The sequence below is a fragment of the Eptatretus burgeri genome, chromosome 10 (assembly GCF_056783735.1).
Source record: "Eptatretus burgeri isolate ZD-2024b chromosome 10, Ebu_testis_v1, whole genome shotgun sequence".
Lineage (NCBI taxonomy): Eukaryota > Metazoa > Chordata > Myxini > Myxiniformes > Myxinidae > Eptatretus > Eptatretus burgeri.
Window position 1 is genome coordinate 57,283,759 of NC_140970.1, and position 25,709 is coordinate 57,309,467.

Consider the following 25,709-nt stretch of genomic DNA (forward strand, 5'->3'; position numbering starts at 1 on the left):
AGGTTACAAATGGATGAAGGGATGGCTTCTCTTAAGTTAAATCTGAAAACCCACTCTGTGGAAGGAGGGCAGCTCACCGGATGACGGGAGTGTGGCAAAGCCTTCGGGACCCCCAATCTTTGATGATAGAAGGGAAACCACGGGGTAACCTTCCAGGGTCAGATTGCGGTGGTGTGTGTCGGGGTGGTGCTGAAATGTCGTCCACCAGACGGCGGTCTCCTTGGGTAAACCTGAGGCGGTCCCTTCGGGTGGGTGCCTGGAATGTCCTAACCCTAAGAGAGGATTATCACCAGTCTCCATTATCATCTGAGCTCAAGCTTTTGTACATTGGTATTGCAGCACTCTCTGAGGTTCAGAGACCGGATTGTGGCGAGATAATGGTGGGTGGTTACACCTACTATTGGTCTGGTCGCTCTGATGGTTAACATGCCCAAGGAGTTGTTGTAGCTGTGTCCAACAAGATGACTCCAATGATAATTGAGGTAACACCTGTCAACGAGCATATTATGAGACAAAGGATTCATCACTCCTTGGGTGTCATTTCCCTGGTCTCTGTGTATGCTCCGACTGAGGCGAGTAATCTTACCGTGAAGGATGCATTCTATGCCACACTCGAGTCTGTGGTTGATTAGTGCCCCAGGCAAGATGCTCTTCGAGTCTTGGGGATTTCAATGCATCGACTGGAACTGATAGGGATGGTTATGAGACAAGTGTTGGTCTCCATGGGTCTGGAACTGTGAACCAGAATTGCACTAAGTTCCTTGACTTTGCAAGAAGTCATGGATTTAGGGTGGCTGGTTCATGGTTTCAGTACCCACAGCTCATCGCTGGACTTGGTATTTCAACGCAGGTGGTGTGGCAAAGGAGATTGACCATGTGCTCATTGAAGGTCCCTCGAGGATGATCCAGAACTGCAGGGTCCACCGGAGTGCTCAGTTCCTCAATACTGACCACAGGATTGTTGTAGCAACTCTGAAATGGCAGCTTAAATCCAGGAGAATGGTACCATCCCAGCCGAGGCTGGATGTTGGCAAGCTCAAGGATGAGAGAGTAGTTGAGGAGTTTCCGAACAGGCTGAGTGGAGATTTGGGGAGTCTGGGTGCTTTGGAGGATCCTGAAGAGCTGTGGATTGCCTTCAAGACCACTGTCGTTGATGTTGCCGGGGGCTGTCTTGGAACTCACCGGAGGGCGAAGAAGAATTTTGACTCTCAATGTATACTGGATATCATTGACCAGAGTCGCAGGGCCAGGCTGAATGGTGGGGGGCTCTTGACAGAGGAGTCTGAAGTGAAGGCCCGCTGGGCCAGTTACTTTGAGCAGCTGGACCAAGCTGATCGACCTGCTGTCGAGTTGGATGTCAGGGGTGTTACATTCCCGATTGCTGATCCTCAAATCAACTGTGACCCACCTTCATTTGTGGAAACACAGGCTGCAGTGAACCGGTTGACGTGGCATAAAGCTCCTGGGATCTGTGGCATCCATGCTGAACTTCTCAAGGCTGGTGGAAATGCTGTACACGTGTCGTTGCATGCCATTCTGTGCTCTGCCTGGAACACAGGCGTCATCCCAACTGACTGGAAGAGGGGCCTTGTTGTCTCTCTGGAAAGGGAAGGGTGATCGCCAAGACTGGAACAACTACCAAGGGGTGATGCTGCTCTCAGTGCCAGGCAAGGTCTTTGCTCAGATCATTCTTGATAGGGTTCGCCACCATGTGCTTGAGCGCCAGTGTCCAGAGCAGTCAGGCTTTACACTGAAGAGGTCAACGACTGACCTTATCCTTGCTCTTCGGGTCTTCACTGAACGCAGACGAGAGTTTTGGCAGAGGCTGTTTGCAGCCTATGTTGATTTCTGTAAAGTGTTTGATTCAGTGAATCGGTATGCCCTCTGGAGGATTCTTGATCTTCGTGGGGTGCCACCAAAACTGATCAATCTGATGTCTGAACTATACTCTGGGACTGAGACTGCTGTGAGATGTGGTGATACCATCTCTGACTTATTTGCAGTTGTTACTGGAGTTTGTCAGGGGTGTGTACTGACTCCCACACTTTTCAGCACTTGTATGGACTGGATTCTCAGGAGGATGTCGGAGAGATCAAGCTGCGGTGCATTGTTTGGGAATGTCAAGATCTCTGACCTTGATTTCACAGATGATGCAGTCATCTTTGCGGAGATTCTAAATATTCTTTTGGGGGCCCTCGAGGTGCTGAATGAGGTGTCGGAGCTGCTGCGATTATGGGTTTCCTGGGTCAAAACTAAGATCCAGGCTTTCAATGACATCTTGGAGACTGCTATCTTCTCTGTACCTGTTTGTGGCAAGGATGTTGAAGTCACGGAGAGATTCGCTTACCTTGGCAGTGATATTCATGTCTCTGCTGGCTGTGAGCCAGAGGTCAACAGACATTTGGGTCGAGCCTGGGGAGTCATGGATTCACTGGATCATTGGGTTTGGCGCTGCTGGTACCTGTGTGGGAGGACGAAAGGCCGAGTGTTCTGGTCCTTGGTGCTTCCAGTCTTGCGGTATGGATGTGAGACTTGGACTCTAACCAAGGATTAATTCCTTTGGTACCAGGTCTCTTTGGAGAATCCTTGGCTACCGCTGGTCGGACGTTGTATCCAACAAGCGGTTGCTGAGAGAGGCTCAAATGAGATTTGTTCCCTGCATAGTCCGTGATCGTCAGCTGCGGCTATATGGACACGTGGCCCATTTTCCTGATGCTGATCCTGCTCACCAGATTCTCTCAGCGAGGGTGCCTCGTGAGTGGAGGAGGCCATTGGACCGACCACGTCCCTTGTGGTTGCAGCAGGTTGATCAGCATGTCAAGGAGATGGGGGATAGGTCAGGCATCTGCCTGGGGGATAGCCAGACTGAGACCCCTGGAGTTCTGGTGGAAAGTGGACGCAGCGACGTGCTGCTCTGGCGCATGCTCCGTTACCTGACCTGACCTGAAGGGTTGGCTGTGAGCATGCTCCAAAAGAGCTTGTCCCGTGGATGCGCACAGGAATCCGACTGGCCAGTCACATTGCAAAATGTCCTCAGAGGGAGAAATTTGTATCACCATTGTGTGCAGATGAACATGATGCAGAGATCGAGTTGATTGACATTGAATTCGGGACTGCATGCTTTTAAGGACTATGCATACTGACAATGGGTGAGGAGAGAATTAAAGAACAGGCTGGCTTCCATCTTGATGCAGCCAGTGAGGAGATGCCTGCTTTGAAGTCGTCACCGAGACCACAACAAGGCACCAGATTACAATGGTACTGACCATTAGGAACGATCAATGTGCAGAAGTGTGAAGTTGATTTGAAGTTAGGGAATGGAGTTGCAAGGTCAGTCCCAGTTCACATGCAGAAGACTCTCGATTCCCTCTTTCTGGATGAGCCACACAAAAATCCATCACTCAGCCATTACCCCTCTCGGTTCACATGTTTCTCTCTCTCCTGCCCCTCTGATGCAAATTCTCTGTAACTTCTATCTTTCAACGAGGCCAATGACTGCATATCTGGCACTGCTTGGCTCTCTTATCTTCAGTTGTGAATTCCAAAGCTCTCTCTGATGACTTTGACAGCCTTGGCAAAAGTTCATTGTGATATTTATCAAGCCACTTGGACACCACACCCAAACACACTTTCTTCGATCAACTGCCCTGAATTATTTTTTGCGAAAAACAATTATTTTACTACTTCAAAAAGCCCTTTCAGCTTCTGCTCCAGTTATCTGGTAAAATGCTGCCTGACAATTATAGGTTGTTATTGGATTATAATACCCTGATGAAACGATGCACTCAGCTTTCACTGACAGCACAATTATATTTTGTACTATTTTGTAACAGTTTTGATGGCTTCTTCTAGAGATCCATTTCACGAGAGTTGAGAAATGGTGACTGATTATGTTCCGAATCGTTTTCTTCCCCTCCCACCCCTGTTTATGCCCTCCCCAGAAAATGATGGATTGTAAACATGTAGATTACAACCCCCCAGACAAAATTGAACAATCCTGCACATCTCTTTTAAAATCCATGCTTTCTGTCAACCCAGACATGCGGCTCTCAATGAAGGTGGGTGGCTGTTTCACAACAAAGTTATAAATTTTTGGGTTTGTATTAAAACTCTTCTACAAACTCACCAAATCCTGGTGTGGTGTGCTTTTGAGGTTTTGCACATGGATAAAGATGGGGGTGTTTAACTCATTCAATTTCAGCTGGTACATGTACAGAATTGTGTTTTTCAGGACATTATTTACCATCCATGGATTATCGGGGATTCTGAAACGGTGCAGGATCTCACAGAGGAAGGTAAAAACAATCATCTCAAATGTTTCACTTTACCAATGTGTGTGTGTGTATATGTATATGTATATATATATATATATATATATATATATAACAATTTTATGTATTCCAGAAAATTCTATGATTTCATGTGTTGGGAAAAGTTTATAATATCCATTGATTGGCAGATTTAGATTCAGTATAATTAAAGCAGCAGTAAAACCACGTCTCAAATTATTACACAGAATCATTCCACTCTGCCTTTAGTGTCGGGTGAGGATTGTTGCATAGACTCGAATGTATTTCGCATGCTAACCTGTTCACCCTGAAATACATTCCTTCAATCTCCTAACAAGGAATCCTCACCGATTGGGACAGCCCGACAAACGCTCACCCTACTTATTCAAACAAAAATTCAAACCACCACAAAATGTCATGTCATTTATTATGCCGATTACCAAATCAGATTCACAGGATTGACTGGTTCATGTTTATAACTCACAATGCACACTTTCATTCCAGTTAACTCTTTTTTTTTTTTTTGTTCATGTAATCTATTAATAGCTTAATTTATGAGCACTTCTCTTCTCTCATTTTGATGTTTAGATGGCGAGATTCAAGATGTTGCTTCGACTTCTTTCCTTGAAGACCAAGAGGCTGAAATGTTTCAGGAAAATGATGAACAGAAGGCGGAAAAACAGGTCATGAAAATTGAGGATGATGGTCAAAGTGATCGGGTTTCTGTGGTGAGTGAAATTACCAATAAGATGTTGTTATGATGCTGAGGTGCAACTTATTTATAAAGAATGGGGCACTCGGTAGAGCACATACCTCCACCATGTAATGCCTGATCCATGAGAAATATTGGGCCCAATAACTTTTTGAAATAACATGTTATATATCGTTTTCAGCCCCATCTCTCAATGGTGAAGAATCGCTTAAAAATTTCTTGTAGTCAGATCCTGATCCGGATCTTCACCAAAATGTCATCAGTTTGTCCTTGTCGCATGCTTAACCTCCCCACCGAATTTCATCCGGATCTGTCCACAACATTTTGAGATAGCCTGGGGAAAGACAGATAGACAAACAGACAAACAAACAAGCAAGAAAAATATGTCATGCCAAGCAGGATACTTGCAAAATCCAAAAAACAAATTTGACTTCAACAATAATTGGTAGTTGAATTCAATGGCCAAATATGCAACTCCTCTTCAAATGTCAATTCAATCAGATGAAAGTTGACAATTTCAGGAATTTGACCAATGTTGACCTCAAAAATAATTGGCTCATTGAATTCAGTGACCTGAAATGTAAATCCTCTTCAAATTTCAAGTCAATCGGATGAAAATTGAGGATTTTATAAAATCTCACCTAAGTTGCTGACCTCTGGCTTTTGTTGACCTTTTGTTTTGGTCTATGTTGACTTTAAAATAATTGGTAGGTTGAATTAAGTGACATTAAATATAATCGTCTTCAAATTTCAAGTCAATCGGATGAAAATTGAGAATTTTAGAAATTCCACCTTAGTTGTTGACCTTAGACCTATGTTGACCTTTTGATCTATGTTGACCTCAAAAGTAATTGGTGGTTGAATTCATTGACCTGATATGCAAATCCTCTTCAAATTTCAAGTCAATGGGATGAAAATTGAGGATTTTATAAAATCTCACCTAAGTTGCTGACATTTGGCTTTTGTTTACCTTTTGTTTTGGTCTATGTTGACCTTAAAATAATTGGTAGGTTGAATTAAGTGACATTAAATATAAATCCTCTTCAAATTTCAAGTCAATCGGATGAAAATTGAGGATTTTATAAATCTCACCAAAGATGTTGACCTTTTGTTTTGGTCTATGTTGACCTTAAAATAATTGACTAATTGAATTCAGTGACCTTAAATATAAATCGTTTTCAAATTTCAGGTCAATCGGATGAAAATTGAGGATTTTATATATCTCACCTAAATTGTTGACCTTTGGCCGATGTTGACCTTTTGTCCTCAAAACAATGGGCTTCTTCCTTATGACAAACTCTACAATGAGGTGAAGTTTTGTGAAGATCGGTTTAAAGTTGCTACCTGTAGGCCATCGACAGACAGACAGACAGAATAACAAAATCGACTGACCAATACACTTGAAAAATCTTCGATTTTGCAATTAACAAACAGACAAAGAGGGATGAAAAAACATAACCTCCTTCACCTTCAGTGACGGATGTAAGAAACTTGTTATATCGTTATGAAAATGGCGTTGTTTTCTGTGTGATGTGAAAATGGTTTGTTTTCACATATCGGAGTTTTAATGGCTTTACTAATTTTGTATTTACTCCACGTATGCAATGCGAAAAGTGGGGCTAAGCAATTGGTTCACTTCTGTCTGTCTGTCTGTCCTATCTGTCGAGGAACAACTTCATTTCAATTGAATGTTAACTTTGAACACATATCTGAACATGAACCAGAAAACAAACCTGTAGTTGAGCAGTACTTTGGCTCTGAATTCATTCCAATTGCACATGCGCATAGAGGAGTAAGATAATATTTTTACTCTGCCTGTCTGACAGTCAAACAAAATGGAGTCATTTCAAACAGCAAACTTACTGTTTTTAGGGACATCATAAAGGACACATACATCAGGCATACATAACTTATGTAAGTTGTTAAATAAGGTGGTGTACAAGACAATATTGTCGATAGTGGTAAGTAAACGTCCAAATTATTTTTCTGCAATCCTTAAAGTCTTTTTTATTTTCCTTGAATTATACACTTGAACATTGCAGAACACAAATCACCTTTTTGACGCTTTCAAAGCCCTTCCGTTAAGCAGTAATTGGACATTTTAAATAAGGTGGTGTATAAGACACCATCAGCGGCACTAAACTTATGGAGTTTTTCAATACGACTTTTAAAAGCATTCTTTAATTTCAATTGAATGACAGTAAAGCTTTGTTATCCGGTACCTGCTAGACTTTAGAGGTGCAGTGAGTGCAATGTGCTGGTTAGTACTTGGGGTCTTGTTGCACTTCCTTGGGTTCTTGTTGCACTTCTTTGCGATATTTCAAGAAATTCTGGATATTTGCTTGCTTTTCTGACTTAAGCCTTTTTTGTATAAAAGTAGAGTGCACAATGTGCAACTGCACAAATTCCTGTGCTCAATAACAAGGCTGCCTCTCTGTGAATTGGATTAAAGTATCGAATGCTGAAGCAGCATTAGCCCATGTTATTTTTTTTACCTCTTCACAAACATCTTTTTCTGATTCTTTGTCATTTTCGCTTGGGTTTCTGTGGATGAAGTGTACTGTACATAAGTTCGGAATCACTTAAAACTTCCGTCACTTCAACTTGTTTGTCCACTTCAACCCTATCTTGTGTGTCATCATCACTGAGCTTCCACCGTGGGTTTGTGGAGGTAGCATTCTTTACCTTCAGTCATTATGTCTGCTATGATATTTTTTTTTCTGCATGTGTGATGGAATCAGTGATGGAAAATTTCCTTGTCCATCCAAGTATTACTTTGCGCTTTGTATTCTACTGGGAAATTTGTTTAACCTTGAAACACTTTTGGCCAATTAGATTTACAGATCACGAAAAGTTTCACTCGATGAGTCACGGCGGTATTAGCACAGGTGAGCACAGATAAGCACAGTCACTCGATCTTTATTTTGTTTAAACCCTGAAGCACTTGTTTCACCAGCACCAGCAAGTCAAACACTGCCAGAAAAGGTCCATCCCATCCACGTTGTATATTTGATCTGGTGACTATTCATGTTCTTCCACTAATTTATTAAAGGACTTGTAGTATTTTTCTGCTGATTCATGGACCACCGATTTCTTCTCACCCGATACATCAAGTCTTATTCCATGACAGAGTTTGAAGCAGGAGAGCAAGCCATCAGAAAAGGCATAGGGTTCATTTGGATGCATTTCATTATAAAAAAATATTTGGCCTTTCCGAGTGGAAGTGTCCCAGAGACAGTGATACCTTCGGAATGATTTGGTGGAAACCAATTGCATAACACGCTCTCTATAACTGCTCCAGTTTAGGTTTATGTTGAGTATTCCGCTTTTCGACCGATTTACATGTCTCCGAACTTGCAGTGAAATGCAGTAACTTTTATTTTTGTGCCTTCATGTTGTAGATGGTAGAGGAGCCTCCATTGTACTCCTTCATCAGCAAATTCCTATTTTCCCCCTTCTGCAATCTCTTGCAAATGTCAATCTTCTCATGCAAAGTCAAAACCACCCTCTTCTGTTTTTCATCCTTGATTGTAGGATGTTTACTCAATGCCATAATGGGTGGATGCGACGATATTTCATTTTGTGATGATAAAAACAGCGTGATCACGAGCCTCAATTTTGTATACTAGCAGTGGACCAGCCCGACGGGCGATCTTGTTCCAACTATGCTACACGTCTCTGACGCATACCTTTATTTGGGCGGTGTATAGGCAACTGACATCTCTGTATAGGCAAAAAAACAACCTGGGTTGCGTTACATGCATGAATGAAAACATACCAACCGCTTATCATTCAAAACACCTCACTGCACTGGAAAATGGTAGAGACAGGAATACTGCATTGAAAATGATGGAGACTTGTAATACGCTTCCTCGCCTAGAGGTGGTGCAGGATGATGTCGGGATAATCATGGTTGTATACACACAGGATGATGTAGAGATTATCATAATGGGAGGAAATTGAACAAAATAATTGCAAGTGAAAGTGTTCATAAAAGTAAATTGGTGGATGAGGATCAGGGGTGACGTGGTGAGGTCTTGCCTGCCAATGAGTGGGACACACGGCACTTGAAACTCTCCAGTCAACCAAGTCAAAGAGGAAGGCACAGAGCCATGATGTGCCCAGGCCAACCAGCCTCCCTCCTACCTATCCTCTTTTCCTGTCCGTTCATTACTCTGTTGTTTGTCACACGATCAGTTCGACCTTGCTCCTATAAAGAAAAAATAGGTCAGAGTACTGGATTTTTTTCATCTAAATATTTTTGTGTGTTGAAGCTTTTAATTGTCACACAGCCTGTAGTTTTTAAACTTGACCAACAAATAGTTTTATTACCCTCACCGAAGGAGAGGGTATTGCAATTGGGTCCTTCTGTTTGTCACTTACAAAATCGAAGATTTTTCAAGCATATTGGTCAGTCGATTTTGTCTGTCTGTCTGTCTGTCTGTTTATCTGTTTGTCACTGACAGGTCACAATTTTAAACCGATCTTCACGAAACTTCACGACATGGTAGTTTGTCATAAAGAAGAAGCCTATTGTTTTTGAGGTCAAAAGGTCAACATAGGCCAAAGCTCAACAACTTAGGTGAGATTTCTAAAATCCTCAATTTTCATCCGATTGTCTTGAAATTTGAAGAGGAGTTGTATATTTGGTCACTGAATTCAACCACCAATTATTTTTGAGGTCAAATTTGTTTTATGGATTTTGCAAGTTTGGTGCTCAGCACGATGTCTTCTTGTTTGTTTATTTATTTGTCCGCACAGAAATTGTGTATTTCTCCACAACCGCTTGTCAGATTGAGACGAAATTTTCACCAATCAGTGCGACTACTCATGTCGAATGTTTTAATGATAATTATGACATCATAGGTCACATCATGTGGCAGCTATGTTGGAAAAATGGAAAAACTTTGGATCTCTGAAATTGCACCAAAAATAATTGAAACTTGGCATATGGCAAGAACTCCTCATGGGGAATAAGTGATTTTTTTATGATGTTAAAGGTGCCTCGTTATGGCATCATAATTGCATATGCAGAATGCTACATCCAATCAGTACGAAAATTTTTCGGGTCATCTCGGGATAAAATAGTCCACAAAAAATTTTGTTGACATCATCAGTCATTTGATTCGGCAGCCATATTTTTTTTTTGTAAAAAAAATCCTTCAAAAATCTCTGAAATGGCTGAACAGATCAAGGCCAAACTTTGCACATACAACCACCTATCCATGAGGAACAAAAGGGTCACACATATGTCATTGGTCATGTGCTTTGGCAGCTATATTGGATATACCCTAAAACATAAAAAATCTTTTCCAGAATGTGTGGACAGATCGAGGAGAAACCACATAAATGTTCCCCAAGGCATATGTGTATGAGTTTACTCAAGAATAATTGGTCACGTGGTTTGGCAACCATATTGGATTAAAGAAAAATATTAAATGTGTCATTCCACCTCATATCATCGGAGGCCTCCCAGTTGACCCCCTCAGATTTACTTTAAACTTTCATAAAATAGTTCCCAGGTATCAAAATGAAGCTGCGTAAAATTTTAGGTCCATAGATGCGGTCAACTCCGAGATGTTGAGGGTTGAAAATGTGGCTGTGGCCCTATTTTTATGGTCGTTGCGAGCATAACAAAATGAACGGCTACTTTTAAACTCCCACAACTTTTTAAATATTAATGCTAGAGCCTTGAAATTTTCAGAGATTATTCTTCTATAACTGCTCTGTAAGAAACAAACATAAACGGAGTATTTTCTTCTTTCTGCTGCTCCCGTTAGGGGTCACCACAGCGGATCATCTGTTATGATCCGCATACTGATTTGGCACAGGTTTTATGCCGGATGCCCTTCCTGACGCAACCCTGATCGCCTCTTACGACACAGGGATAAGGATTGGGTTTCGCCATGATTCCGGGCTGCCCTACACCCTCTCATAGCGGGCCCAGCGCAGAGCCCCGTCCTCAAGCGATCCTCCAACCCAAGCCTCCGAGTAGCCGGATTGCAGGCGCACGCCACTACACCCGATTAAAACGGAGTATACCTCTATTAATTTTTATGACCTGATCAGTTGAAATGCAGAAAAAAAAATGTTGGTTTTGTATGAAGACCCAACTTTGAGAACCCATATATTTTTATTGACCCATCCCAGTAGCTTGAAATTTTTTAGTGTAATAACTGTATGGTAGTAGTATTCAAATACATGTTTACTTTTCTTAATCAATCATATATAATACAGTCATGATCCCTCAAAAATTGAAAATTTTCATTTTTCCCCGAAATTCAGGTCACCGTGCGACATCAAATCAAAGACCGTACGGCACCCCCACGTTTTTGGTCTCCACAATTTCTAAATACCCCGTGCGGCTCCCCGAAAAATAAAAACAATGTGACTGCTACATTGTGTGACCGTGGAAATACTGCGGCCGCCCTATAATTGCTAGTGGCCATGGATTTTGTAGACCCTACGGCCGCCGTGCCAAATGTGACTTAGGCCTGACAGAGCAGTTATACAAGAATTATCTCTGAAAATTTCAAGGCTCTAGCATTAATATTTAAAAAGTTGTGGGAGTTTAAAAGTAGCCGTTCATTTTGTGATGCTCGCAACGACCATAAAAATAGGGCCACAACCACATTTTCACCCTCAATATCTCGGAGTTGACCGCATATATGGACCTAAAATTTGACGCAGCTTCATTTTCATACCTGGGAACTATCTTATGAAAGTTTAAAGTAAATCTGAGGGGTCAACTGGGAACATTTTCTTAAATTTGGTGATTTCAGATGGAATGGCTCAAATGTTTTCCCTGGAACCACTTCATCAATCGAAGTGAAACTTCAAAATTATGACCCAGTGGTGATGGGGAATACACGTTTTAAATTTCATCTTGATCGGGGACACATGGTCTGGCAGCCGGAGTTATTTAATTTTTTGATCTTGGTTCTTATTTTATTTTGTTAAAAAATAAATTGAATAAGGCTCACTTGGCTGTGCCTGGATGGGTTTGAGGGTAAGTCGCAGCTGAAATGCAAATCCTATCTAGTTTCCTCCTGATGACTTCATCATTGTTTTGTGCTTGTTTGGGTTCCTTCTGATTTCTCCAATGCAGGACTGCACCTATTTGGTCTTCCATTTGATTTGAATTGAATTTATTTTAATCCCATTCTGAATTCAATTGAATAATAGTAATTAAAAAAACATCATGGGTCAGGGCAGGTGTCCAATCAAAGTGGGGGTTGCATCAAAGTGGGACGTCTTGGAACCCAGTGATCACTGCCAGTAGTTATATAGTGGCAGTTCTAATTATGTCTCTTATTAATTACGTAACGCACCGTTACATAAACGCCACACAAAATACACCGCACAAAAGAAGTCTTGGTGAGGGTCTGTAATCTCTGATTGCTCTTTTTGTTCTTGTTATTTGTGTCGTTTGTGTGGTATGTGTTTGGTTTTTATGTTCGTTCAGTGTTGAATGGAATTTAGATATGATTAATCACAATGGCATGAGTAACAAATTCTGTGCTTCGTGTGTACCAAGCGATGTGTGTGCAGAGCTAATTACATTCACATGATAAAGTGATTCTGTGATATATTATACTGTCTTGCAGGCAGAACGAAAGAACACGATTTTCTTTCAACGCATTCGGCATTTTCTTCAAAGACCTTTTCAATGTTATCTGAAACGTCAAGGTAGGAATATCAGCATTAAGAAGAGCAAAAAACCCCTTTGGTACATGCATGTCATCAATTTATTTTCTTAGGACAGCACTGCTGATCCATGTTCACCCTTGTTCATCCATGTTCAGCTTTGTTGATCCATGCTCAGCTTTGCTGATCCATGTTCAGCTTTGTTGATCCATGTTTAGCTTTGTTGATCAATGTTCATTGAATGAAATGAGTAGTGACGAGTTTATTATATTTTTAAGGACTCAGGTTGGTTGGTTTGGGCTCCAGAAAGATGTGTCCAGACCAACCTGAGCATACTGGAAGAGTGCCATTGCTCTCATGCATTTGGATAATTTCTCTGAATCCTTACTTTAGATTTTGATGTGGTCGATACACTTTGGTACATCATGGGTGATGAAGGTTGTGGTCAAGTTTAATCAAAATTGTGTGCAGTTTCGGAGAAGAGCAAATACCTATTTTGGGGGGTCAAACAACACCCCCTTCCAGCGTACACACCCTTAATGAGCACAGATGTTAATGTGGTCAATACAACTTCGTTCGACATCAGATATGAAGCTTGTGGCCAAGTTTCATCAAAACCGTATGTTTGGTTCAAGCAAAAGTGACTGAAGTGTTTATGGACAGACTCACTCACTCACTCACTCACTCACTCACAATCTCACCAGACTAAAGTCCAGGTATGCTAATAAGTAAAACGAGCAGTACATAACATGCACCTATCCATCTGGACTAATAAAAGGCTGTGTGTGTGTGTGTGTGTGTGTGTGTGTGTGTGTGTGTGTGTGTGTGTGTGTGTGTGTGTGTGTGTGTGTGTGTGTGTGTGTGTGTGTGTGTGTGTGTGTGTGTGTGTGTGTGTGTGTGTGTGTGTGTGTGTGTGTGTCCTCCATAACTCCAAAACTATAAAACCTATCAGCCTGAAACTTTGCATGCATATGAAGGAAACTCCAATGACGTGCAAGAGTGAAAATTGGGTGTTTGGGTTAATTATAACACCCCTTTTGAAGATAACTAACGGCTTTATTTAATTATGTCCATCATCAGGCGATCTTCGGCCAACTCGCTGTCTGGGGTCTTAAGGTGTTTCCTGGGTAACCTCGCAGGGTCTGAAGCTGCCTGGTGTTGGCTTGATGGTTAGGGTGGTGGGCTTGGGATCCTCGGATCCTGAGTTCAAATCCCACTTGGCTGTTGAATTAATACCATTGGGGTTGATGCTGCCTGTCATCCTTCTGAGGTCGGCAAAATGAGTGCCAGCATGCTGATATACTGTGTCGAAGTGGCGATCCGTCCGGGATTGTTGGCAATAGCCAACGAGACTGCTTCGGCAACACCAACGCTCTGCACAGAGTATGGTCCCAATGGATGGATGGTCTGAAGCTGCCATGATTTCTGTCAACCATGTCTTGACTTGGAACAGGCCGCAACGATTTATTAACGATCATTTGTTTTTCACTTTCCTCACTCATATCGAATGCCTGTTCATCATAGCTTCGCACCATTGTATACATCCTTTTTGTTAGGATTATAAGTTTTCAAATTTGGAGCTTGGAGTGATTTCATGCATTATGTGGCGATTTTCTACAATCATCTCTCACGGCCGAATTGAAGTATTTGATCGAAATATTATTTCACTTTTTAGGATTGGATATCGTCCGGACTAAATAAATGTCGAAATCTATTGTGAAATCTGATAATTTAAAGAAATAACGAGTCTTATAACCAAGCCGATATACCTATTTACTTCAAACAAGCAAAGCCAGGTTCCTCCATTACATACACAAGAAAATGTGTAATTTCCAAAGCATTAAACTTATCTTTTTCTACTGTTTGGAGAATTATATTGAGTAAACAAAAATTTAGGAACGTAACAAAATTAACCAGCTTCATTGAGCTATATGATTTAACGCATTCACTGCAAGACCTCACACCCTGTCCCCCAGAGGGACTGCCGATCCATAGCGGCTGTCAGACATGTCTATTTTTCCGGATGTTTCGCGAGGTCCTCTTCAGGGAATCAAACCAAATCTGGTAAAAAATAAAAATGGACGTTAAAAAAAAAATTGTGGATTTTCTGCAATATTTATTTCAGGGAACCAGCTTCATTGAGCGATACGATTCAATGCATTCATTTGAATGCTTGTTCATAATTGCTACGAATCGTTGTGGACATCACTTTTGTGAGTGTTATAGTTTTCAAATTAGGAGTTTGTATTAGAGCGATTTATTGCATTATATGAGACGATTTTCCACGATCTACTTTCACGGACTAATAAAGTATTTCATCAAAATATTACTTCGCTTTTTAGGATCGGATATCGTCCCGACTCAATAAGTGTCGAAAGTGTCAGTCCTGGAATAGTTTACAGTAAATAAGTAAATCATTGGAGGTGGTGTGTCGGTCCTGGAATCGTTTAAGGTAAATAAATAAATAATTGGATGTCGTATGTCGATCCTGGAATTGTTTAAGTTAAATAAATAAATAATTGGACGTGTTGTGTCGGTTCTGGAATCGTTTAAGGTAAATAAATAAATAATTGGATGTCGTATGTCGATCCTGGAATTGTTTATGTTAAATAAATAAATAAGTGGATGTGGTGTGTCAGTCGTGGAATCGTTTACAGAAAATAAATATATAATTGGATGTCGGATGTCGATCCCGGAATTGTTTAAGTTAAATAAATAAATAATTGGATGTGGTGTGTCGGTCGTGGAATCGTTTGCAGAAAATAAATATATAATTGGATGTTGGATGTCGATCCCGGAATTGTTTAAGTTAAATAAATAAATAATTGGACGTGGTGTGTCGGTCGTGGAATCGTTTGCAGAAAATAAATATATAATTGGATGTGGTGTGTCAGTCGTGGAATCGTTTACAGAAAATAAATAAATAATTGGATGTCGTATGTCGATCCTGGAATTGTTTAAGTTAAATAAATAAATAATTGGATGTGGTGTGTCAGTCGTGAAATCATTTATGGGAAATAAATAAATAAGTGGATGTGGTGTGTTGGTCCTGGAATCGTTTTAGGTAAATCTATACTAATAAAAGGTAGTGTCTGTCTGTCTGCCTGTCTGTCTCTGACTGTCTGACTGTCTGACTCAGTCTTCAGATGGGGTTACATAATGTGGAATGGAGTTCTCCCAGAGCGGGCTCAAAGTATCCACCTTCATTTTAGTGAGGGGTCACGATCCATTGACCAAGCTGAAGTTTTTTTGTGTATTCATTTTGTGTATTTGATGAAATCATATAATGTAGGTTTCAGAAGGTGAAACGAATCTCTCCCAGGTCTCAAAGTATCCACCGTCGTGTGTGTGTTGTGTTGTGTTGTGTTGTGTTGTGTTGTGTTGTGTTGTGTCCATATATGGGTTCCAGAAAGTGGAATGTGTGTACAGCTGTTCTGACACTTTTTTTTTTCGTGTTCAATTATGAAGCATCATGAATCATTCTCTTTGCTAACTGCACCACCACCCCTCACCTGTATTTTTTTTCCTCATCTCCCCCACCCTTTTCTCTCACTCTGTCCCCTCCACACTCCCCCCTTATCACCCAAAACCTGCCTCCCCTCTCTCTCTCCCTCCCCCCCTCCCCACTTTATTGACCCGTCAGCGAAGTAACGGGTTGTGATTGCTAGTATATACTACAGGGGCCTGGAAAGTATTTTTGGATGAATTATGAAGCCCCCTACCAAGAATGCTACATTTAGATGAATTAGGAATTTTGTAGAAACAATTTTTCCAAATGAACTTTTTTATTCATAACTGAAAAGATAAAACTAAATACTAACGAGTATAGTTGAAGGAAGTTACAATGTCAGGAATAGCTGCAAAAAAACATGCACAAATCAAAATTCACTGGTTGCAAAAGTATTCAACCCCTCAGGTCAGTACTTGGTGGAAGCACCTTTTACAGCAATGACTGCTATGAGTCTTCTTGAGTAGATCTCTACCAGCTTTGCAGTGAGATGGTGAAATCTTCATCTGTTATTCACGTCAGAATTTCTCTCGTTCTGCCAAGTTTTTGGAGATCGTCGATGGACTGCAATCTTCAAGTCTTGCCATAAATGTTCAATTGAGTTCAAGTCAGGACTTTGACTGGGCCACTGAGGAACATTTATTTTCTTCTTATTCAGCCACTCCAGTGTGGCTTTGGCTTTGTGCTGTGGATCATTGTCTCCTACACAGTTTCAGATTCATTTCTGACTGAAGCAGGTTTTCATCAAGGATTCTCCTGAACGTTGCACCATTCATTGTCCCTTCTAGTCTGACGTGCTTGCCAATCCCTGCTGATGAAAAGCAGCCCCATAACATGTTGCTGCCCTTCACCATGCTTAACTGGGTGATGTGCAGTTCGGCTTCCGCCAGACGTAACACTTTTAATTGAGACCAAAACGTTCAATTTTTGGCTCGTTTGACCACAAAACATTCCTCCACATGCCTGCAGCATCATCAGATGCTTTTTCTCAAACTCCATACGAGCTTTTAGATGTGTCTCTTTCAGTAATGGCTTCTTTCTTGCCACCCATCCACAGAGACCAGCTTTGTGAAGGGAATGGGATATTTTTGATTGAACACTGACCCCATCTTAGACAGACATAAAGCCTTGCAGATCTTTCAAAGGCCTTGTTGGATTTACAGTGACATCCTGAACCAGTTTCCTGCTTGCCCAGCTGCTGAGTTTGGATGGGCGACCTGATCTGGGTGGAGTCTGGGAGGAATGATACGTCTTCCACTTCTTATTGATGGATTTCACCGTACTGAAAGGGATAATGAGTGACTTTCAAATCTTCTTCTAACCCTCTCCTAAATAGTGCCTCTCCACAACTTTATGTCTAACTTCTTTGGAAAGCTACTTGGTCTTCATGTTTGACTTGTTTGTTTACAAAGTGAGTTGAACCTGAAACTTCTTCGATAAGTAGGGGAGCTTATTTTTTTAAGTTAAACCACCGATACCTGTTACACTTATTTTGTAACCTTTCAAATAAATAATTTTCTCCTGAAGTGATTTCGGGTGAATTTGACAAATGGTTTGAATATTTATGCATTTGGGAATCATCTGATTTTTTTCTGTTAATCTAACTCGGTGGTTTTCAAACTTTTTTTAGTGGCGACCCAATTTCAGAACCTCTCTACATCGCGGACCCAAAAGATTCAAAACCCAATTCATAATATATAAGATAAGATTTCATCTGACACAAGAACATTTACTGTTTACTTTATTCACCATCGTCATGTTTTCATAGACGAGTAAACGGAGAATCTTCTTCTTCTTCTTTCAGCTGCTCCCGATAGGGGTCGCCACAGCGGATTATCCGTATGATCCGCATAGTGATTTGGCACGTTTTACGCCGGATGCCCTTCCTGACGCAACCCTGGTCGCCTCTTACGACACAGGGATATGGTATACCTATTTTAACCGGGGTATACACCGGCCCAGTATACTGGTACTCATTTCGCCGACCTCGGAAGGATGACAGGCTGAGTCAACCCCCTGGTGTATTAATTCAGTGGACCAACGGGGCTTGAACTCAGGACCTTTTGGATCCCAAGCCGCTGCCCTAACCACTGCGCCAACACCAGGCTATACGAGTAAACGGAGAATAGCCGACAGTATCCAAATAGTACAGTTGAATGTTTCAGAAGTTTAGTCCGAATGACATTTAGATATATCAGTGAGAAGGATGAGCCTGTTTTTCAGAAACCAACTTCTCTGTTCATTGAGAAGTAGATGACAATGCCAAGATCATATCATGCTCCATTTCTAGGCGATTTCTGTACTTTGTTTAATCACCACCATGGTGGAGAACGACTGCTCACAAAAGTATGATGAAGGATATGGCATGAGAACCTTAATGGCGCGCCGTGACAGGATCGGGTACGATGGCAGCATTTTGCACCAGAATGTCAACAACGAATTTGTCCGCGCAAGAGCCTACGCTCCTGAATCCTGCTGGAGCTGTACAAGCTCTTCCTGTGCTGCATCATCTTCATCAGCAATCGAGTCCAGTGGAGCCATGAAAGGGTCCCGAACCACAGAAAAGGACTGCACATCCAGCTCAGGGAAATAGTGCTTGAACTGTTCAATGAGCGACCGAAGGTGACGTGCTATCTCCCCAGAAAGACTGTCGAGCTCAGTATCATCGTACTGGCAGGTCGTTAGATGCTCCACCAGATGGGGGGAAAAGGCTGAAGCACTTAACAGCTGCTTTGTCTGCCAGTAATTTTAGAGTCGCCAGAAATCCACTCATTTTGTGGTGAAAAATCATGAGGTTGGCGTCTTTGCCTTGGAGGGAGCGGTTGAGGACATTGAGACGTTCAAAGATGTCAACGAGATAGCACAGTTCTGACAGCCAAGAGTCCGACTCAAGCAACGCTACCCATGCCGTTTTCCCTTGTGTGCGTAGGAACTCCTTCAGTTCATCTTTGAGCTCGTAAATGCACAGAAGAAGGTTTCCTCGAGATAACCATCTGACTTGAGTGTAGAATAGTAAATTCTTATGGTCGGCATCCATCTCCTGGCAGAATAGCCTGAATAACCTAGTGTTGAGGGCGCTCGATTTGATGTGATTCACCATTTTTACGACTTCTGAGAGCACGCTCTGCAAGGTTTCTGGCAAAGTACGAGAGGCGAGCGCTTCTCGGTGAATCATGCAGTGCACCATGGAGGTCTGAGGAGCCACCTCAAGCAATTTAGCCTTGAATCCAGAACGCACTCCTATCATTGCTGGCGCGCCGTCTGTTGTAGAACCGAGCAACTCTCCGAAGTCCAGATTATGGTCACGATAAAACTGCTCTACTTTCCCAAAAATGTCCTCGCCTTTGGTGGTGGCCTCCAATGGTTTGATGAGCAGAGGCTCATCGACAAAGTTATCAGCCTTGATGAAGCGGACCCAGACGATGAGTTGCGCGTACGATGTGATATCAGTGGACTGTATGGCGTGCCACAGCGATTCCTTGATCTTCTGTACGACCTGAGCCGTTACCTCCAGACTCATATATTCAATTCTGCGTTGGATGGTGTTGTCAGAGAGGGGTATAACTGCCATGTGTCCTACGAGCCGTTGCTGAGAGAGACTCGGATGAGATTTGTTACCTGCATAGTCCGTGAGCGTCAGTTGCGACTGTATGGACATGTGGCTCGTTTTCCTGACGCTGATCCTGCTCACCAGATTCTCTCAGCGAGGGAGTCTCATGAGTGGAGGAGGCCAGTGGGCCGACCACGTGCCTCATGGTTGCAACAGGTTGACCATCATCTCAAGGAGATGGGGATGGGCCTGGCATCTGCCTGGTGGATGGCCAGACGGAGGCCCCTGGAGTACCGGCGGAAAGTGGATGCAGCGACGCGCTTTTCTGGCACATGCTCCCATACCTGACCTGACCTGACTCCGTAGAAAGCACTTCAAAACAAATCACACACTGAGGCCTCTGTGCCCCACTTTTATCCACCACGTAGTAAAATCCAAGGTCCAGAAATTTATCCTGGTAAGAATGTTCTCGAGATTTGCTGGTGGCCGGTGCTGCCATCACAAATAAGGTCTCGAGTCGTACGTGGAGACGTGAATAGACGTTAATGAGAGTCAGAGTCTGAGTCTGAGAGGCCGTGGATCAAACCACTAATTTCCCGCCAAAATGAACTGCCCTTCAGCGAGCCCGCACATCGGCTGGATCCCATTCCAAGCGTCATGTTGTGCCGGTTCCCATACTTTGAACGAACCGTTTATATTACATCCCGTAAAAGCGAACACCAATCGAAAATAGACAATTTTTTTTCGCTGCAAGCGGATGTATGTATGTATGTATGTATATATGTATATATATATATATGTATATGTATATATATGTATATATATATATATGTATATGTATATATATGTATATATGTAGATATATATATATATATATGTATATGTATATGTATATATATATATGTATATGTATATGTATATGTATATGTATATGTATATATGTATATGTATATGTATATGTATATGTATATATATATATGTATATGTATATATATGTATATGTATATATATATATGTATATGTATATATGTACATACACATAAAGATATTGTCGTGACCTGGGGGTTTAACCTACCTGGAAGGATAGCCAAACTTCTCCCTTGGATGCGACCATGTGATCCTTGGAGATTATAGCGCGTGTGATGGGAGGGTGGTGAGAATGGAGGGACACGGGTTTATTCTCGAACCCACGACAGACAACACATGCAAATTATATAAATACGGGGGTTTAATGAAAATAAATCAAATATTTGCAATGGTAATAATTCAATGTGTAAAAATATAAATGGAACGTGAGGTTAAACTAAATTCCTATTTGAGGTGCCTCCACACATACTTTAATGCAGACAAGGGGAACAGAATAAACAAAAGAAGAATCCTCCTTTTCTGCCAGCACTTAGCTGTGTTCCCAGAGATGAGTTTCTGGAGCTTGAGGTTCGCCAAACCGCCTCGTCACTGCCCAGGAGAATGCGCCCAAAATGGCGCCAAGCCACTCTCTCAGTAGTAAGCGTACGGGAGGTAGTTCGGGTGGTGATATTCAACACCAGTGCTCAGAATGGTCCCTTCACGGAGAGCTCAGAAGCTGTTGTGAAAGTTCCTTCTCATGATTGAGATTGCTGATGCCACTGCTCTTTGCAAAATCGTGTCACCTTCTTCCCCGATGACACAACACGAGGCTCGGAGGCACAGTTTCACACGACCCCAGCCAAACAGTCAATGGTCAGCATCTTGCTCCATCATGTGAGCAAATTCGCCTCAAGATGAACGCAAGAATCATGCAGCCTTCTTCGCAGTGTCGAAGGAAAGCCAGCTGTAATGTCCTTCTCTTCCAACTGCCATCTCCTCCTTCACTTCTGTCCCGCACCTTCTCGATCCTGACTCCGATCCTATCTCCCTTCTCCTCTCTCTGACGTCATGTCCATTAATCGTCCATTCCACGGGCATGGTTTGCTAGTTGTCATTCCTGGAGGTGGGGCTTCTTGCCTGCTTGGAACGTGCAGCTCGGATGTTGTTGTTTTAATGATGTGATCCCTATTTATCGCCGGTCTTGAAATGCAAAAACATAGGGAAAAGTCCCGGGGGGGGGGAGGGGGGCAATCACATACTGGGACAAATTATCCTTAAACCCATATTAACACAGCACGAACCCCGTGCGGTAACACGAAACACTTAAGCTCACAGTTTCCCAACTTGATTCACATCGAGATGTCTCCAACATATCCACGGACCATGCTACTCGATCAAATCCTTCATTTTCGATGAAATTCCTCCATCTACCCAACAAACATAACAATGTATATGCATCTATGTCAAAGGCATTTGATAATATGAGTGAGGAAAGTGAAAAAACAAAACTTTATCTTGAAGAAATCATTGTGGCCTGTTCCAAGTCAAGGCTTGGTTGAGCAAGCCAAAAATACGGTGGCTTCAGATCCGAGCGAGGTAACCCAGGAATCGCCTTAAGACCAGATATCGTGCGAGATGGCCGAGGATGCGCTTGATTAAGCATATAATTAAATATGGCCGTTGATTATCTTCAAAAGGGGTGTTTTAATTAATCCAAACACCCAATTTTCACTCATGCACTTCCTTGGAGTTCCCTTAGTAGGCTTGCAAAGTTTCAGGCTACTAGGTTTCACGGTTTTGGAGTTATGAAGGAGGCACACACACACTGACATTTATTAGTAGAACTAGCAAGTACCACCCGTCGCATAGCTGACAGGAACACTGGGATGGGGGGAATAAATAGGGGGGAAGATAGAGAGGGGTAGGGGAGAGTGCGGAGGGGGAAAGAAAGGTGAGGGAGGGGGAAAAAGAGAGGAGGGAGGGAGAGCGAGGAGGGGTGGGAGTGAGAGGAGGGAGGGGAGTGGGGAAGTGGGGGTGGGGTGTGAGGAAAGGCAGCGAGAGGTGAGAGGAAGGGAAGGCAGACATGTGGTGAAGCATCAATTATGATTCATACCGTCTCATCAAAATGGTTCTGCATGAAATAACAATGAAGATGGAAACAAAATGATGTCTGAAATCCATTTTCTAACGATTATACTATAAATACCACCAAGAGACAAACACCACCCAGATACCAGCTCTTGTCAGGCAAAAACACCGCCCTGACATGTCCGGAGGCAAACTCCCATCTTGACATGTCCACAACTAAACTCCCATCTGGACATGTCCACAGCCAAACTCTCATCCAGACACATCTGGACACAAATTCTCATCCAGACATGTCCAGAGACAAACTCTCCCATCTTGACATGTCTGGAGACAAACCCTGCCTGGACATAACCACTGTCCAGACATATGGTGATCGCCACCATCCAGACATAATTACAGTCTGGATATGGAGAGAGAGAGAGAGAGAGAGAGAGAGAGAGAGAGAGAGAGAATGAGAATGAGAATGAGAATGAGAATGAGAATGAGAATGAGAATGAGAATGAGAATGAGAATGAGAATGAGAATGAGAATGAGAATGAGAATGAGAATGAGAATGAGAATATACACGAGAATATACACACACACACACAGTGGGGAGAACAAGTATTTGATACACTGTTGATTTTGCAGGTTTTCCCACTTACAAAGCACGTAGAGGTCTGTAATTTTTATCATAGGTACACTTCAACTGTGAAAGACAGAATCTAAAACAAAAATCCTGAAAATCACATTGTATGATTTTTAAATAATTAATTTGCATTTTATTGCATGAAATAAGTATTTGATACATCAGAAAAGCAGAACTTAATATTTGGTACAGAAACCTTTGTTTGCAATTACAGAGATCAGACGTTTCCTGTAGTTCTTAACCAGGTTTGCACAGACTGCAGCAGGGATTTTGGCCCACTCCTCCAAACAGATCTTCTCCAGATCCTTCAGGTTTTGGGGCTGTCGCTGGGCAACACAAACTTTCAGCTCCCTCCAAAGTTTTCTATTGGGTTCAGGTCTGGAGACCGGCTAGGTCACTCCAGGACCTTGAGATGCTTCTTGCAGAGCCACTCCTTAGTTGCCCTGGCTGTGTGTTTCGGGTCGTTATCACGCTGGAAGACCTAGCCACGCCCCATCTTCAATGCTCTTGTTGAGGGAAGGATGTTGTTGGAAAATATCTCGCGATACATGGCCCTAACCATCCTCCCCTCAATACGGTGCAGTTGTCCTGTCCCCTTTGCAGAAAAGCATCCCCAAAGAATGATGTTTCCACCTCCATGCTTCATGGTTGGGATGGTGTTCTTGGGGTTGTACTCATCCTTCTTCTTCCTCCAAACATGGCGAGTGGAGTTTGAACCAAAAAGCTCTATTTTGGTCTCATCAGACCACATGACCCTCTCCCATTCCTCCTCTGGATCATCCAGATGGTCATTGGCAAACTTCAGACGGCCCTGGACATGCGCTGGCTTGAGCAGAGGGACCTTGCGTGCACTGCAGGATTTTAATCCATGACGGCGTAGTGTGTTACTTATGGTTTTCTTGCACAATGGTTGCCAACCTCTGACTTTTTTTTGTTTTCAGAGTCTAGGCTCGTGGAAGCGCTCGAACACTGAATCCTCAGGACAACAGAACAAAAGGAACAGTAGTGGGGAAAGTGGGGGGGGGGGGGGAGGGGAACACCAACAGCGGAGTTGCAGGACAAATAGAGGGAGCGAGATGGAAAAATGTCAAAAGATATGATGGCAATTTGGAAAAGGATTGTGCTGTTGTCTTGTGTCATTCCTAACTCGTCATTCCTTCCTCACTTGTTTGGTTGTGTTTTGGGGGATTCCTGGCTTTACATGTGTTTTTCTTTTTTTTTAATGTTCTTTTTTGACGAGTGTAACTCTATTTTCCCGATCTGGATGCCAACGACGTCATCATCCAGTAAATTATATTAAGGGGCGTTTTCATGAGGGACCTCCTGACCCCACCCCCCTCAACAATATTTCTCATATAAATGTTACGCTGATGCCCTCAATATCCCATCGAATATTCCCGTCCTTTTTGTTTCCACTCAGACATTCTGCTTCCAGAGAGGGGAGGAGCGGTTAATTACATATATATACTTTTTTTTTTAAAGAAGAAAGGCACTTCCAACCAAAAATTAAACTAGATCTACTCTGCGAACTTTCGCAACAAGCAAGAGCAGACCCGGTCTCAGGCGACATTTTACCCACTTCACAGCAGGTTTCCTTAAGCCAATAGACTTCGAGCCTCGGCACATGTCCGGTTTTTATCCCTGATGTGACTGGTCATTTCCGGTCATGTGCCGGTGCTCGAGATGAAATGGAGGAGTGTTTTCATTTTGCCAAACCTCAAGGAAATAAACGTCTTTGGGCCAAACAAACCCTGCTTGTCTTTGTGGCGATCAGAGTATTTTGTTATGTGTGTCTGAGGCCTTAAGTCATATGTTATTTAAGGTTCTGTTCATTTGCCTGGACTGTTCAAGGGTGCATATTCGGTAGGGGTGAACTAATTATTGGGATTATGAATTATCATTGTGATGGCTTGTTTTGTATATATGTGCTTCCATCACACCACACCACCAATACTTGTTGAATCCGACTTGGTCTTCGACTTGTTCTGCTTGCTTGCGGTGGTTTCATCTTGTGGTTTGGGGGAAATCTGTTTGAGATAGAGATTGGCCATGGTCTTGAACCGCGATGGTTTCTGCATCACGCGGACATTTGATTACTCGGACAAAGTATAAGATCTGTCCAATGTTTGCCTTGGCTTGTCACTCGCCCAGCATGGAGATTTCAATTCGCATGGTAGCATGATGCTGGGTGTGGGACCCAACTGGAGATCTCTGTGCTGGGTGGCTGAGCTCGTTGCTAAGCAACTCATCAGATTTGAACCAGGCAACTTGACGGACCGGTGACTGTAACAATACATATAATATTTTCAAAAAAATTGTCTTCACTTCTTCATCAATGAAAACTGTCACAACAACATGATCCAGATTAAAAGTTTGCCCTTTCAATGGGAAATTAGACCTCAACTCAACAAAACATTAAATTTCCAATTCTTCTCTTGGGA

The 25,709-nt window shown here is 42.4% G+C and overlaps 1 protein-coding gene across 7 annotated transcripts in view; it reads left to right on the forward strand.

The window, feature by feature from the left end:
• Positions 1-25,709, forward strand: part of LOC147018638 (sperm motility kinase 2B-like) — a 170,380-nt gene that overhangs the window by 54,061 nt on the left and 90,610 nt on the right. For all 7 annotated transcript variants that reach the window (XM_085898523.1, XM_085898524.1, XM_085898525.1 and 4 more), the window contains exons 8-11: positions 3,942-4,058; positions 4,232-4,295; positions 4,878-5,017; positions 12,609-12,690. In XM_085898523.1, the coding sequence (XP_085754649.1) occupies positions 3,942-4,058; positions 4,232-4,295; positions 4,878-5,017; positions 12,609-12,690 (403 nt within the window). The remainder of the gene's footprint in view (positions 1-3,941; positions 4,059-4,231; positions 4,296-4,877; positions 5,018-12,608; positions 12,691-25,709) is intronic.